The sequence below is a fragment of the Hordeum vulgare genome, chromosome 7H (assembly GCF_904849725.1).
Source record: "Hordeum vulgare subsp. vulgare chromosome 7H, MorexV3_pseudomolecules_assembly, whole genome shotgun sequence".
In the NCBI taxonomy this organism is placed as follows: domain Eukaryota; kingdom Viridiplantae; phylum Streptophyta; class Magnoliopsida; order Poales; family Poaceae; genus Hordeum; species Hordeum vulgare.
In genome coordinates, this window is record NC_058524.1 from 238,976,774 (window position 1) to 238,991,802 (window position 15,029).

The 15,029-nt window shown below is 44.2% G+C and overlaps 2 protein-coding genes across 2 annotated transcripts; one reads left to right on the forward strand and one right to left on the reverse strand.

The window, feature by feature from the left end:
• Positions 1-2,038: 2,038 nt before the first annotated feature.
• Positions 2,039-2,973, forward strand: LOC123409692. The gene has a single exon (XM_045102555.1). The coding sequence runs from the start codon at positions 2,332-2,334 to the stop codon at positions 2,749-2,751; it is 420 nt and encodes a 139-aa protein (XP_044958490.1). The 5' UTR covers positions 2,039-2,331; the 3' UTR covers positions 2,752-2,973.
• A 2,564-nt stretch (positions 2,974-5,537) lies between these two features.
• LOC123413541 lies at positions 5,538-6,497 on the reverse strand. The gene has a single exon (XM_045106474.1). It carries the CDS (start codon positions 6,484-6,486, stop codon positions 5,572-5,574), a length of 915 nt encoding a protein of 304 aa, XP_044962409.1. The 5' UTR covers positions 6,487-6,497; the 3' UTR covers positions 5,538-5,571.
• Positions 6,498-15,029: the final 8,532 nt, after the last annotated feature.

The following is a 15,029-nucleotide window of genomic DNA, read 5'->3' on the forward strand; positions in this document are numbered from 1 at the left end:
GAGAGTCCACCACGCGGGAGCTGGCGTAGCAAATAAGTGGCGCGCGATTGCGTTTCAGCCAGCGCGCTGAACTGCATATGTCGCGCGCGCTGGAGCTACCCGCCGCGTTGCGCGCGCGCTAAAACAGGCTATTTTGCGGCGCGGCGCTAGTTTAGCGCGGCTGTTGGAGATGCTCTTATTGATTGACATGCATGAGACATACTTCATCCGTTCCTAAATATAAGACATTTTAGAGATTTCACTATTGACCACATACGAAGCAAAATGAGTGAATCTGTATTCTATAATATATATATATATATATACACACACACATTCAAAATGCAAATAGTTATATTTATATTAATTCACTACGTAATGTTTGACATAAGAAAACAAAAATATAGATCATAAGACCAGAAAATTGTATTTTATGTATATTTTAGACTATGTTTTTGTGTTTATATTTTTACATGATATAAAATATTTTTATGGTGACTGTATATTTTTTACGATCTCTTTTTACGTACGAAATAAGAAAAAAAATACGAAACGTAAATTCCGATGCATTGATATGAAAATAGAGGGGGTGAAGAATAACTATTCCTCATCCACGATGACGAATAACTAATAATAAAGCAAATACGGTTTCTGATCGTCCGAAAAAGTCCCTCCATTTTCAGTTAATCAACCCGCAATCCTTTCTTAAGTGAGGAAAACATTTCGCGTACTTTTACAAAAAAGCCCCCGACGTTTCCTGAAATCAACCCGCAGTTCGAATTTAAGTCAGAAAACGAATCTTTTTTGCATTGTTCAGAAACCCCCCTGATGTTTCCGGTTATCAACCCGCCCTCCGTATTTTATCAAAAAACCCTAACTTTTCAGTTAATCAATCCAAATTTTATCTAAAACAACATTATCCATATCTTTTAAACCGTAACTCCGATTTTAACATGTTATATATGAAATTTGATTAAAAAAATATGTAGAATCTAAATATGATGTTATTTTTAGCTGTTGAATACTTCTTAAATATTATTTTTGATGCAAACTTAATCTGTAGTGTACGGTCCTTTTTTTCTCTCTTTCCAGCGACGATACGAATTGCAATAAACATCCATTAAATTAAAACCAAATTAAGAGGAAAGAAAACATCGTTAACCACACATGCTCATCTTTGAAAAACCTCGTGGGGAGAAACAACATATTTTTCATCTTATTCTAAGTGACTGTACATTCAAACGCGTTTTCACTGTGTGAGCACTAAAGCCATCGTCGGCAACACAAATGTGATGCCATGTGAAAATATATTGCGTTCAGTGCGTGTGTTATTTTCTCTTTCGTTGCAACGCACGGACTTTTTTGCTAGTGTGTGCGTATATATATGTATAGTTTATAGTATAATCTTTAACATATCTTAAATTTAGAAACGGAGAGAGTAATAGCATAGCATTTAACATAAAACGATATATAAATATGTTACTACAACCCTCTCTCTTCTTTAATTAATTATCACATAACATATTTACTACTCCCTCCGTTCTTAAATATAAGTCTTTGTAGAGATTTCACTGGTGGACTACATACGGATGTATATAGACATACTTTAAAGTATAGATTTAATCATTTTGTTTCGTATGTAGACCCTTAGTGAAATCGCTTAAAAGACTTATATTTAGGAACGGAGGGAGTATTTCGAAGAATATAATACTACCTATGATACGTATGTCCAGCCTAAGTAACAAATCTTTTAGAAACAACTTGGGCCCTACAGAGTACCCGGTCGATTGCACACCACGTGAAGTGCGGTGACATGACGTGGCAGCTATCTACTCCACCGAGTTATCACGTCCACAGAAATATCACACGAATCTCGTTAGCATTTGCGTAGTGACAGGTATCTTCCGCATAACCCCTCAAAGTTTATACATAGCTCGCAAGTCGAATACTCGTACTAATTTCTACTCCTGCATTCTACAAAATGGAACTTTTGGCAGTGTCGTTATGCGCAAAGATTTGCTAATCCTGTCCCACGTGATGTGACTGACATCCAGTATTTTTTTTTCCTTTTCTTTAACAGCAACTGACACTGAAAGTGGACCAGTACGCTCAGCCTGTACTCAAAGGAAAAGTACGCTCAGCCCCCTGGGTTTCTTGTAATTCTAAAAGCACCTCGGTCGAAGTCGGTTTCGTTGTGCCCAGCCACGGCGCAGCAACCACACGATTACCTTAGCCCAAGAAAATAAAAATGGAAATTAGTGTGAGACGAAGGCAGAGAGGCACACGAAATTAACCCCTCTACTCGCCGGGCACGACCTAAGCAAACCACCGGCCGGGCCACAACCGCCGGCCATGGAACAGGCCCTCCGAGACCACGCGCCGGCCAAGGCGGCGGGACGCAGGGCGACGCGGTTCACGGCTCTGGAGCTCGCGGCGGCCGAGCAGCTCCTCCACCTCAGCGAGAGCAGCTGCTCCTCGGGCGCCGCCTTCACCCCGCGAGGATCGGGGACCGCGGCGTCGGCCGCCTACTCCTCCTCCTCGCCTCGCTCCGTCAACGCTCCGCCCGCCGCAGCCGCGGGTGGCCCTGTCGTCGGCTTCGGCGCGGATCACGAGGAGGAGGAGGAGGACGAGCAGGAGGTGGGCGGGAGGCCGCGGATGAGCAGGAGGTACCGCTCAATAGCGGAGGTGTACGACGCTACGGATCCGGCTGGAGCGCGCCGCAGAAAGGGCAAGGCCGTCGCCGGCGGCCCAAGGGAGGTGAGGAGGAAGTAGAAAGAGATCTTGCCTGTAATTATGAGTAGCGAACGAAGAGAAGCTTGCTTCTGCTTCTTCTCCGGTGTCCGAGTGTATCACGTAGATCAAGAAATAATGATCTTCTCTTCAGAATAGGAGTCACTAAAGTCAAAAGTTAGAAGCTTAATCAGGTGTAAATTATTATGCATCGAGCTAGTCTTGAATGAATAAACCAGAGTAGTCTCTACATGCTAGCATGAATACCTTGTGCTTGGATCGATTTGCCGACTGAATCTACGTATACTTTCATCTGAATTACTCCAACAGTCGTAGTGATTTATCACGGCGCCTTTTCTTAGTTAGTAGTGATTTATCACTGCGCTTTTAGACTTGAAATGGATTTTGCTTTGTTCTTGCTGCATGGCTTTAGAAAGAGCCAGCCAAGGGTGCCTATTCCACCGATTCAATCTTTTACGTTATTACAAACGATCAGATTACCAATGGGCGAAATGACGGCACACCTTACGACAAACCTAGCTAGCTCTGGCCCAGCAAGCTACATACATGTACACTACAGCCTGATCGAGGTCGGCGTCCAGGAGGCAGGACATGGCATACGTCGGTGTGTTCGTCCCGGTCGAGCGACTGATTTTTTATATTCGCCATCTCTGAAAGCGCTCAAGGGTCAGTCGGAGCTAGAAAGACAACGATAATTGATATACTTCGTCCGTCCTAAAATTACCGTTTCAAGGTTAGTACAATTTTTTGTACTAAAGTTAATACCATAAAATTAGGATACTTATTTTGAGACGGACGGAGTAGTTGACAAGGGTTAGGTCGGTGTGGTGAAATTAGAGCGGCAAACTCCTCAATCAAATCAAAAGAAGGAAATAAATAACCTCTGATCTCTGAAGCTACCGATCCGTCTACAGTGTTGTAACAGGCACCCCACGAAAGAAACACATATAAGTCCAATTAAGATTAGTCGACATGCAAATGCGGTGAGCCACACCCTTGCAGGTATGGGTCGCTCGCAACAACGAACTGCATGTTAGCTTCGTAACGCGACTCTTGAGATAGCTAGCATTGTAATGTTTGATTGTTTTTTTTAACCGAGCATAACACCCCTTTTCATTACTTCGAACGGAAATACAGCAGTACCACAAAGTTTTGCCAACAGAAAAACAAAGAAAAGTACTGGGTACGACAACATGTTCTCGCAGACTACCAGCTTTCATCTATGGAACAACCGCTCGCCATCGAACCGACTACCATAGCCTGAAAGCCATTAATCAAAGCAGAGCAGGGAAAGTAGTCTCTAATACAGCAGGGAAAGTAGTCTCTAATACAGCAAAACCGCACGCATAAAACTTGACCAAATATACGAGCTAACAACTAGCAGGATATCCCCACAGATCATCAAGGGACAGCGTGTTCATCCTCCTGCGATCCCCTGCCTCGCTGTCTCGCAGAGCTTCATCAACTGCATGGTATTAGTCCTCACCAACTCCGCACCAGAACGTAGCTCTCCTGCGTCGCCCTCCTGCTGCAATCCTGCCCAATATAGTGTTGGAATTATGCCCTAGAGGCAATAATAAATGTATAGTTATTATTATAATTCCTGTATCAAGATAATAGTTTATTATCCATGCTATAATTGTATTGAATGAAGACTCATTTACATGTGCGGATACATAGACAAAACACCGTCCCTAGCATGCCTCTAGTTGGCTAGCCAGTTGATCGATGATAGTCAGTGTCTTCTGATTATGAACAAGGTGTTGTTGCTTGATAACTGGATCACGTCATTGGGAGAATCACGTGATGGACTAGACCCAAACTAATAGACGTAGCATGTTGATCGTGTCATTTTGTTGCTATTGTTTTCTGCGTGTCGAGTATTTATTCCTATGACCATGAGATCATATAACTCACTGACACCGGAGGAATGCTTTGTGTGTATCAAACGTCGCAACGTAACTGGGTGACTATAAAGATGCTCTACATGTATCTCCGAAGGTGTTAGTTGAGTTAGTATGGATCAAGACTGGGATTTGTCACTCCGTGTGACGGAGAGGTATCTCGGGGCCCACTCGGTAATACAACATCACACACAAGCCTTGCAAGCAATGTAACTTAGTGTAAGTTGCGGGATCTTGTATTACGGAACGAGTAAAGAGACTTGCCGGTAAACGAGATTGAAATAGGTATGCGGATACTGACGATCGAATCTCGAGCAAGTAACATACCGAAGGACAAAGGGAATGACATACGGGATTATACGAATCCTTGGCACTGAGGTTCAAACGATAAGATCTTCGTAGAATATGTAGGATCCAATATGGGCATCCAGGTCCCGCTATTGGATATTGACCGAGGAGTCTCTCGGGTCATGTCTACATAGTTCTCGAACCCGCAGGGTCTGCACACTTAAGGTTCGACGTTGTTTTATGCGTATTTGAGATATATGGTTGGTTACCGAATGTTGTTCGGAGTCCCGGATGAGATCACGGATGTCACGAGGGTTTCCGGAATGGTCCGGAAACGAAGATTGATATATAGGATGACCTCATTTGATTACCGGAAGGTTTTCGGAGTTACCGGGAATGTACCGGGAATTGTTGACGCCCCAGGCGAACAACTAATGGCTAAAAACTACCCATAAAAAACTTCAGTTTCAAGACATATAAGAATCAATCTATGTTCCATGATGGGTCAAGTAATAAAGCAAGACAAATCAAAAGACAATATGTGGCATAGATAAATGATACAGAAGATTGATACCAAATCAAATGATTGGTTGATCTAAGCCTCCCATGACTACATCTTCAATAGCAGACATCGCTAAACCTTCAATCATCAAAATTTTGAAATGCGAATCAGTACATAATATAGCAGGCAAAAGTGATTAACAATAGATGCAAAATGTGAATACTTACGTGTTGGACGAGGCAAAACACCTTTACGTGTGCGATAACCTTGAAATCGCTCAATGATCTTGGATTCTTCGATACTAACAAATACATCTCTCTCAATGTAACATACCATTCTATGATTCATCCAATCATCACCCATTTTGTTCCTCAATCCGGTCTTGATAATGCTCATTGCTGAGAATGCCCTTTCCACGGTTGCGGTTGCAACAGGTAAAATCAATGCTAACTCAACCAGACGGTAAACTAAGGGAAAAGTTGTGTGCATATCACTTTTAACCATATTCATGGCAAGATGACCAAGATCATTGCAATTCATCAAATGTGGATCACCTCTTGCTTCCCGAATGAATGAGTCTAGTTGGTTTCTAAGGACAAAAGTAACTTCATATGTAGAGAAGTCAGCAGCATACATATTAGCAAGATCTACTAGCTTGTCTTCATTATAATTGGCAAATGAATTCTTGGGATCAAGACAAGCAATGCATCTCAACAATTGAGTAGACCTTTCAGCAAAGCGGTTGTTCAACTCCACAATAAGTTGATCATGCAACACATTGAATATTTCAATTTTGAAATGATGGTTGTAAGTTACCAATTGCCCACCCCAAGACCTTGAACGGCCATTAGCAGTCCTTGTATCTTCCATATTTGGCACTAGAATGTTATATTTGACACAAAAGTCTGTTACCTCTTTGAAGAGCCCATCCCAACCATTCTGCCTTATCTCTTGAATATCCTCCAATGTGGTTTTAATCAATCCCACAGCACGTACAATATTTTGATTTTTCAATTGCAAGCATTGTGACAGATTGTTAGTCTTGCCCAATAATCTAATCATAAGATGCAATATGAGAACAAATTCAAAAGACTCCATGTGCTTTATCAACCCCGCGGCTGTGGTTCTTTGGCAACATTATCTGCATCATTGTGTAAATTTTCTAATACCTTTAGAACTGGTTTCCACATCTCAACAAGACGACACAATGTTTTATGATGTGATCCCCACCGTGTATCACCAGGTCTTGCAAGGTTCGTTAATTGGTTTTTCCCTTTTCCCTCAAGAAGTTCCCCGGACTCTATTTGACGTACTATTTCATCATGTTGCTCTTGGGCTAATTGATCATGTCTTTTACAAGAAGCATTAACAATGTTAACAACCATGCTTGTGTACTCAAAAAAATCCCTTACTGATGAACAACACTTGGCAACAGCAACAACCACTAATTGTAACTGATGGGCAAAACAATGTATATAATGAGCATAAGGATTTTCCTCCAAGATCAATCTTTGCAACCCACGAAATTCCCCTCTCATGTTTGAAGCCCCATCATAACCCTGCCCTCTCAAATTAGACATAGATAAGCCAAGATTACCAAACATACCATCCAAGGCTACCTTCAGTGAAGTTGCTTTAGTGTCAGGAACATGCTCAACTGCCATGAATCTCTCAATCACCTCCCCTCGTTTGCCGAGATACCTACATAAGACAAAGGAGCATGATTAATATATAAGAACTTTAAGAAAATACACCTATAAGGCTACAATAACACACACACACACACACAAGCAAATGTACTGACCTCAAACACATAGCCATTTGCTCCTTCATAGATGCATCTCTGGACTCATCAACAAGTAATGCAAATTTACTATCTCCAATCTCCTCAAGAATGACATTTGTGGTCTCTTTTGCACAAGCTTTGCATAAATCCTTTTGTATCTTATTTGATGTCAGCTTATGGTTCTCTCCCGCATCCCCAAATAATTTTGCCACCTTTGGGTCTTTCTTTATGAACAAGTCCAACAACTCTTTAAAGTTACCCTTATTCATTGAGCTAGAAGACTCATCATGACCACGAAAAGCAAGAGCTTGTAGTATCAAAAATTTGACAATATCCAATATAATCAAGAGACGGGCTTTGTATTCTTCTTCTTGCTTCTGAGAACCCCTATCAAAGACATGTGGCAGATTTTGTCTTTGATTTTTGAAATCCTCATAATGTTGCCTAGATTTATTATGAGTACTATCATGCTTGCCAACATGCTGATTAAAAACTTTAGGTCCATCCTTCCAAGATTTGAATCCATTTCTCGTGAATGCTTCAATACCATAGTTTTCAGCTCTTGGTTGCTTAAACAGAAAACAATAAAAGCAAAAGGCTGATTTTTTTTCAATGCTATATTCCAACCAGCCACGATGATTATTGAACCAATAGTCATGAAAGCTCCTACCGTTTATCTTTTCATATGTATGATCAGTTGGTTGGCAAGGACCCATACTAATGTACTCCCTTCTAGCGAGATCTCTAATGTCTGGATCTAACTCCTCAATTGGTATTCTCTTACCGGGGTCCGATTCAACATCACCGGGCTTGAGCTTAGCTCTAACATTAGGGGTATTATCAGTTGTTTGAGTTGAAGGACCTGTTTCTGAGGTTTCGGTGGTTCGAACTTGAAAAAACGAATTCAATGTCTTGTTTCTTTTATTCATCTTGCGTTTCCTATACAAATGTAGAGAAATCATCAAACAGACAAACAATGGCATCTATCAACTAAAATTCAGCTCTAATGTCTTGTTTCTCTATGTCAAAATTTGTTTCTAACTCTAACAAACAGACAAACAATGGCATCTATCAACTAAAATTTGTTTCTAACTCTAACAAACAGACAAACAAAAACAAAGCATCAAAAATTCAAAATGTACAAAGAAAGGGGAAATTACCCCGGGCTGCTGTCCCGCAACGGCGCAGGCGCGCAGCAAGGGAGGAGGGGCGGGCGCTGAGGCGCGAGGCGGCGAGGCGGCGAGGGCGCGAGGCGGCGAGCGGGCGCTGGAAGGGGGCGAGGCGGCGAGGCGCGAGGCGGCGAGGCGCGAGGCGAAGGGGGCGACGGCGCGAGGCGAAGGGGGCGACGGCGCGAGGCGGCGAGGCGAAGGGGGCGACGGCGCGAGGCGAAGGGGGCGACGGCGCGAGGCGGCGACGGCGCGAGGCGGCGACGGCGCGAGGCGGCCAGGCGGCGACGGCGCGAGGCGCGAGGCGGCGACGGCGCGGGCGCTGGAAGGGGGCGTGGCGTCCGGGCTAGGGTTCGTGACGAGCGGCGCCTGGGCTTGGGGCTGGGCTGCGCCCCAGGCCAGATTTTTTTTTTTTTAGGCCCACGAATTTTGCCACGCCCCAGGCAATGGCCTGGGCTGCCAGGGGCCCAAATCCGCCCATGCTCGCAACAACGAACTGCATGTTAGCTTCGTAACGCGACTCTTGAGATAGCTAGCATTGTAATGTTTGATTGTTTTTTTTAACCGAGCATAACACCCCTTTTCATTACTTCGAACGGAAATACAGCAGTACCACAAAGTTTTGCCAACAGAAAAACAAAGAAAAGTACTGGGTACGACAACATGTTCTCGCAGACTACCAGCTTTCATCTATGGAACAACCGCTCGCCATCGAACCGACTACCATAGCCTGAAAGCCATTAATCAAAGCAGAGCAGGGAAAGTAGTCTCTAATACAGCAGGGAAAGTAGTCTCTAATACAGCAAAACCGCACGCATAAAACTTGACCAAATATACGAGCTAACAACTAGCAGGATATCCCCACAGATCATCAAGGGACAGCGTGTTCATCCTCCTGCGATCCCCTGCCTCGCTGTCTCGCAGAGCTTCATCAACTGCATGGTATTAGTCCTCACCAACTCCGCACCAGAACGTAGCTCTCCTGCGTCGCCCTCCTGCTGCAATCCTGCCCAATATAGTGTTGGAATTATGCCCTAGAGGCAATAATAAATGTATAGTTATTATTATAATTCCTGTATCAAGATAATAGTTTATTATCCATGCTATAATTGTATTGAATGAAGACTCATTTACATGTGTGGATACATAGACAAAACACCGTCCCTAGCATGCCTCTAGTTGGCTAGCCAGTTGATCGATGATAGTCAGTGTCTTCTGATTATGAACAAGGTGTTGTTGCTTGATAACTGGATCACGTCATTGGGAGAATCACGTGATGGACTAGACCCAAACTAATAGACGTAGCATGTTGATCGTGTCATTTTGTTGCTACTGTTTTCTGCGTGTCGAGTATTTATTCCTATGACCATGAGATCATATAACTCACTGACACCGGAGGAATGCTTTGTGTGTATCAAACGTCGCAACGTAACTGGGTGACTATAAAGATGCTCTACATGTATCTCCGAAGGTGTTAGTTGAGTTAGTATGGATCAAGACTGGGATTTGTCACTCCGTGTGACGGAGAGGTATCTCGGGGCCCACTCGGTAATACAACATCACACACAAGCCTTGCAAGCAATGTAACTTAGTGTAAGTTGCGGGATCTTGTATTACGGAACGAGTAAAGAGACTTGCCGGTAAACGAGATTGAAATAGGTATGCGGATACTGACGATCGAATCTCGAGCAAGTAACATACCGAAGGACAAAGGGAATGACATACGGGATTATACGAATCCTTGGCACTGAGGTTCAAACGATAAGATCTTCGTAGAATATGTAGGATCCAATATGGGCATCCAGGTCCCGCTATTGGATATTGACCGAGGAGTCTCTCGGGTCATGTCTACATAGTTCTCGAACCCGCAGGGTCTGCACACTTAAGGTTCGACGTTGTTTTATGCGTATTTGAGATATATGGTTGGTTACCGAATGTTGTTCGGAGTCCCGGATGAGATCACGGATGTCACGAGGGTTTCCGGAATGGTCCGGAAACGAAGATTGATATATAGGATGACCTCATTTGATTACCGGAAGGTTTTCGGAGTTACCGGGAATGTACCGGGAATGACGAATGGGTTCCGGGAGTTCACCGGGGGGGGCAACCCACCCCGGGGAAGCCCATAGGCTTTGGGGAGACACACCAGCCCTTAGTGGGCTGGTGGGACAGCCCCGAGGAGGCCTATGCGCCAAGAGAGGGAAATCAAAGGAAAAGAAAAAAAAAGAGGGAGGAAGTGGGAAGGGAGGGGGACTCCTCCCACCAAACCAAGTCCAACTCGGTTTGGGGGGGAGTCCTCCCCCCCTTGGCTCGGCCGACCCCTTGAGGGTCCCTTGGACCCCAAGGCAAGGTCCCCCTCCCTCCTCCTATATATATGGAGCTTTTAGGGCAGATTTGAGACGACTTTCTCACGGTTGCCCGACCACATATCTCCATAGTTTTTCCTCTAGATCGCGTTTCTGCAGAGCTCGGGCGGAGCCCTGCTGAGACAAGATCATCACCAACCTCCGGAGCGCCGTCACGCTGCCGGAGAAATCCTCTACCTCTCCGTCTCTCTTGCTGGATCAAGAAGGCCGAGATCATCGTCGAGCTGTACGTGTGCTGAATGCGGAGGTGCCGTCCGTTCGGTACTAGATCGTGAGACTGATCGCGGGATTGTTCGCGGGGCGGATCGAGGGACGTGAGGACGTTCCACTACATCAACCGCGTTCTCTAACGCTTCTGTTGTACGATCTACAAGGGTACGTAGATCACTCATCCCCTCTCGTAGATGGACATCACCATGATAGGTCTTCGTGCGCGTAGGAAAATTTTTGTTTCCCATGCGACGTTCCCCAACAGTGGCATCATGAGCTAGGTTCATGCGTAGATGTCTTCTTGAGTAGAACACAAAAGGTTTTGTGGGCGGTGATGTGCGTTTTGCTGCCCTCCTTAGTCTTTTCTTGATTCCACGGTATTGTTGGATTGAAGCGGCTTGGACCGACATTACTCGTACGCTTACGAGAGACTGGTTTCATCGTTACGAGTAACCCCCTTTGCTCAAAGATGACTGGCAAGTGACGGTTTCTCCAACTTTAGTTGAATCGGATTTGACCGAGGAGGTCCTTGGATGAGGTTAAATAGCAACTCATATATCTCCGTTGTGGTGTTTGCGTAAGTAAGATGCGATCCTACTAGATACCCTTGGTCACCACGTAAAACATGCAACAACAAAATTAGAGGACGTCTAACTTGTTTTTGCAGGGTATGATTGTGATGTGATATGGCCAACGATGTGATGTGATATATTGGATGTATGAGATGATCATGTTGTAATAGAAATAACGACTTGCATGTCGATGGTACGACAACCGGCAGGAGCCATAGGGTTGTCTTTATACTAACGTTTGTGCTTGCAGATGCGTTTACTATTTTGCTAGGATGTAGCTTTAGTAGTAATAGCATAAGTAGCACGACAACCCCGATGGCAACACGTTGATGGATGATCATGGTGTGGCGCCGGTGACAAGAAGATCGTGCCGGTGCTTTGGTGATGGAGATCAAGAAGCACGTGATGATGGCCATATCATGTCACTTATGAATTGCATGTGATGTTAATCCTTTTATGCACCTTATTTTGCTTAGAACGACGGTAGCATTATGAGGTGATCTCTCACTAAAATTTCAAGACGAAATTGTGTTCTCCCCGACTGTGCACCGTTGCTACAGTTTGTCGTTTCGAGACACCACGTGATGATCGGGTGTGATAGACTCAACGTTCACATACAACGGGTGCAAAACAGTTGCGCACGCGGAACACTCGGGTTAAGCTTGACGAGCCTAGCATGTGCAGACATGGCCTCGGAACACATGAGACCGAAAGGTCGATCATGAATCATATAGTTGATATGATTAGCATAGGGATGCTTACCACTGAAACTATACTCAACTCACGTGATGATCGGACTTGGGATAGTGTAAGTGGATCATGAACCACTCAAATGACTAGAGAGATGTACTTTTTGAGTGGGAGTTTAGCATATAATTTGATTAAGTTGAACTCTAATTATCTTGAACATAGTTTAAGTCCACTTTGAATATATTTGTGTTGTAGATCATGGCTCACGCAAGTGTCATCCTGAATTTTAATACGTTCCTAGAGAAAGCTAAGTTGAAAGATGATGGAAGCAACTTTGTAGACTGGGCTCGTAATCTTAAGCTAATCTTACAAGCTGGAAAGAAGGATTATGTCCTTAATGCTGCGCTAGGAGATGAACCACCCGCTATGGCTGATCAGGATGTTAAGAACGCTTGGTTAGCGCGTAAGGAGGACTACTCAATAGTTCAATGTGCAGTCTTGTATGGCTTCGAACCGGGACTTCAACGTCGCTTTGAGCGTCATGGAGCATTTGAGATGTTCCAGGAGTTGAAGTTTATCTTTCAGAAGAACGCCCGGATCGAGAGGTATGAGACCTCCGATAAATTCTATGCTTGCAAGATGGAGGAAAACTCGTCTGTCAGTGAACATGTGCTCAAAATGTCTAGGTACTCAAACCGTCTAGCTGAACTGGGGATTGAACTCCCGCAAGAAGCTATCACTGATAGAATCCTTCAATCACTGCCGCCAAGCTATAAAAGCTTTGTGTTGAACTATAACATGCAAGGGATGAACAAGTCTCCCGGCGAGTTGTCTGCGATGCTGAAAGTCACAGAGTCTGAACTCCGTAAAGAGCATCAAGTGTTGATGGTGAGCAAGACCACTAGTTTTAAGAGAAACGGCAAAGGCAAGAAGGGCAATTCGAAGAAGAGCGGCAAGCCTGTTGCCAATCCGCCGAAGAAACCCAAGGCTGGACCTAAGCCTGAAACAGAGTGCTTCTATTGCAAGGGTATGGGTCACTGGAAGCGCAATTGCCCCAAGTATCTGGCAGATAAGAAGGCGGGCAAAGAAAAATCAGGTATATTTGATATACATGTTAATTGATGTGTACTTAACCGGCTCTCGTAGTAGTGCCTGGGTATTTGATACCGGTTCTGTTGCTCACATTTGCAACTCGAAGCAGGAACTGCGGAATAGACGAAGGCTGGCGAAAGACGAAGTGACAATGCGCGTAGGAAACGGTTCCAAGGTTGATGCAATCGCCGTCGGCACAGTGTCACTTCAACTACCATCGGGATTAGTGATGAACTTAAATCATTGTTATTTAGTGCCTGCGTTGAGCATGAACATTATATCTGGATCTTGTTTATTGCGAGACGGTTACTCTTTTAAGTCTGAGAATAATGGTTGTTCTATTTCTATGAGTAACATCTTTTATGGTCATGCACCGAATGTGAGAGGATTGTTCATATTGAATCTTGATAGCGATACGCATATACATAACATTGAGACCAAAAGAGTTAGAGTAAACAATGATAGCGCCATATTTTTGTGGCACTGCCGCTTGGGTCATATTGGTGTAAAGCGCATGAAGAAACTCCATGCTGATGGACTTTTGGAGTCACTTGACTTTGATTCAGTTGACACGTGCGAACCATGCCTCATGGGCAAGATGACTAAGACTCAGTTCTCCGGAACAATGGAGCGTGCAAGTGACTTGTTGGAAATCATACATACCGATGTGTGTGGTCCAATGATCGTGGAGGCACGCGGCGGATATCGTTATTTTCTCACCTTCACTGACGATTTAAGTAGATATGGTTATGTCTACTTGATGAAGCACAAGTCTGAAACATTTGAAAAGTTCAAGCAATTTCAGAGTGAAGTGGAAAATCATCGTAACAAGAAGATCAAGTTCCTACGGTCTGATCGTGGGGGTGAATATCTGAGTTTCGAGTTAGGTACTCACGTTTTGCAGTTAACACCGCCTGGAACACCACAGCGTAATGGTGTGTCCGAACGTCGTAATCGTACTTTGTTAGAGATGGTGCGATCTACGATGTCTCTTACTGATTTGCCGTTATCATTTTGGGGTTATGCATTAGAAACAACTGCATTCACTTTAAATAGGGCACCAACAAAATCCGTTGAGACGACACCATACGAACTGTGGTATGGCAAAAGGCCAAAGTTGTCATTTCTTAAAGTTTGGGGATGTGATGCTTATGTCAAAAAGCTTCAGCCTGAAAAGCTGGAACCCGAAGCGGAAAAGTGCGTCTTCATAGGTTACCCAAAAGAGACAGTTGGGTACACCTTCTATCTCAAATCCGAGGGCAAATTGTTTGTTGCTAAGAACGGAACTTTCCTCGAGAAGGAGTTTCTCTCGAGAGAAATGAGTGGGAGGAAGATAGAACTTGACGAGGTTGTCGAACCTCTCATCCCTCTGGATGGTGGCGCAGGGCAAGGGGAAACCTTTGTTGTTGCGACGCCGGTTGAGGAGGAAGTTAATGATGATGATCATGAAACTCCAGTTCAAGTTTCTGTTGAACCACGCAGGTCGACGAGATCACGCGCTGCTCCAGAGTGGTACGGTAATCCCGTCTTATCAATCATGTTGTTAGACAACAATGAACCTGCAAATTATGAAGAAGCAATGGTGGGCCCAGATTCCAACAAATGGCTAGAAGCCATGAAATCCGAGATAGGATCCATGTATGAGAACAAAGTGTGGACTTTGGAGATACTACCTGAGGGCCGCAAGGCTATTCAGAACAAATGGATCTTTAAGAAAAAGACG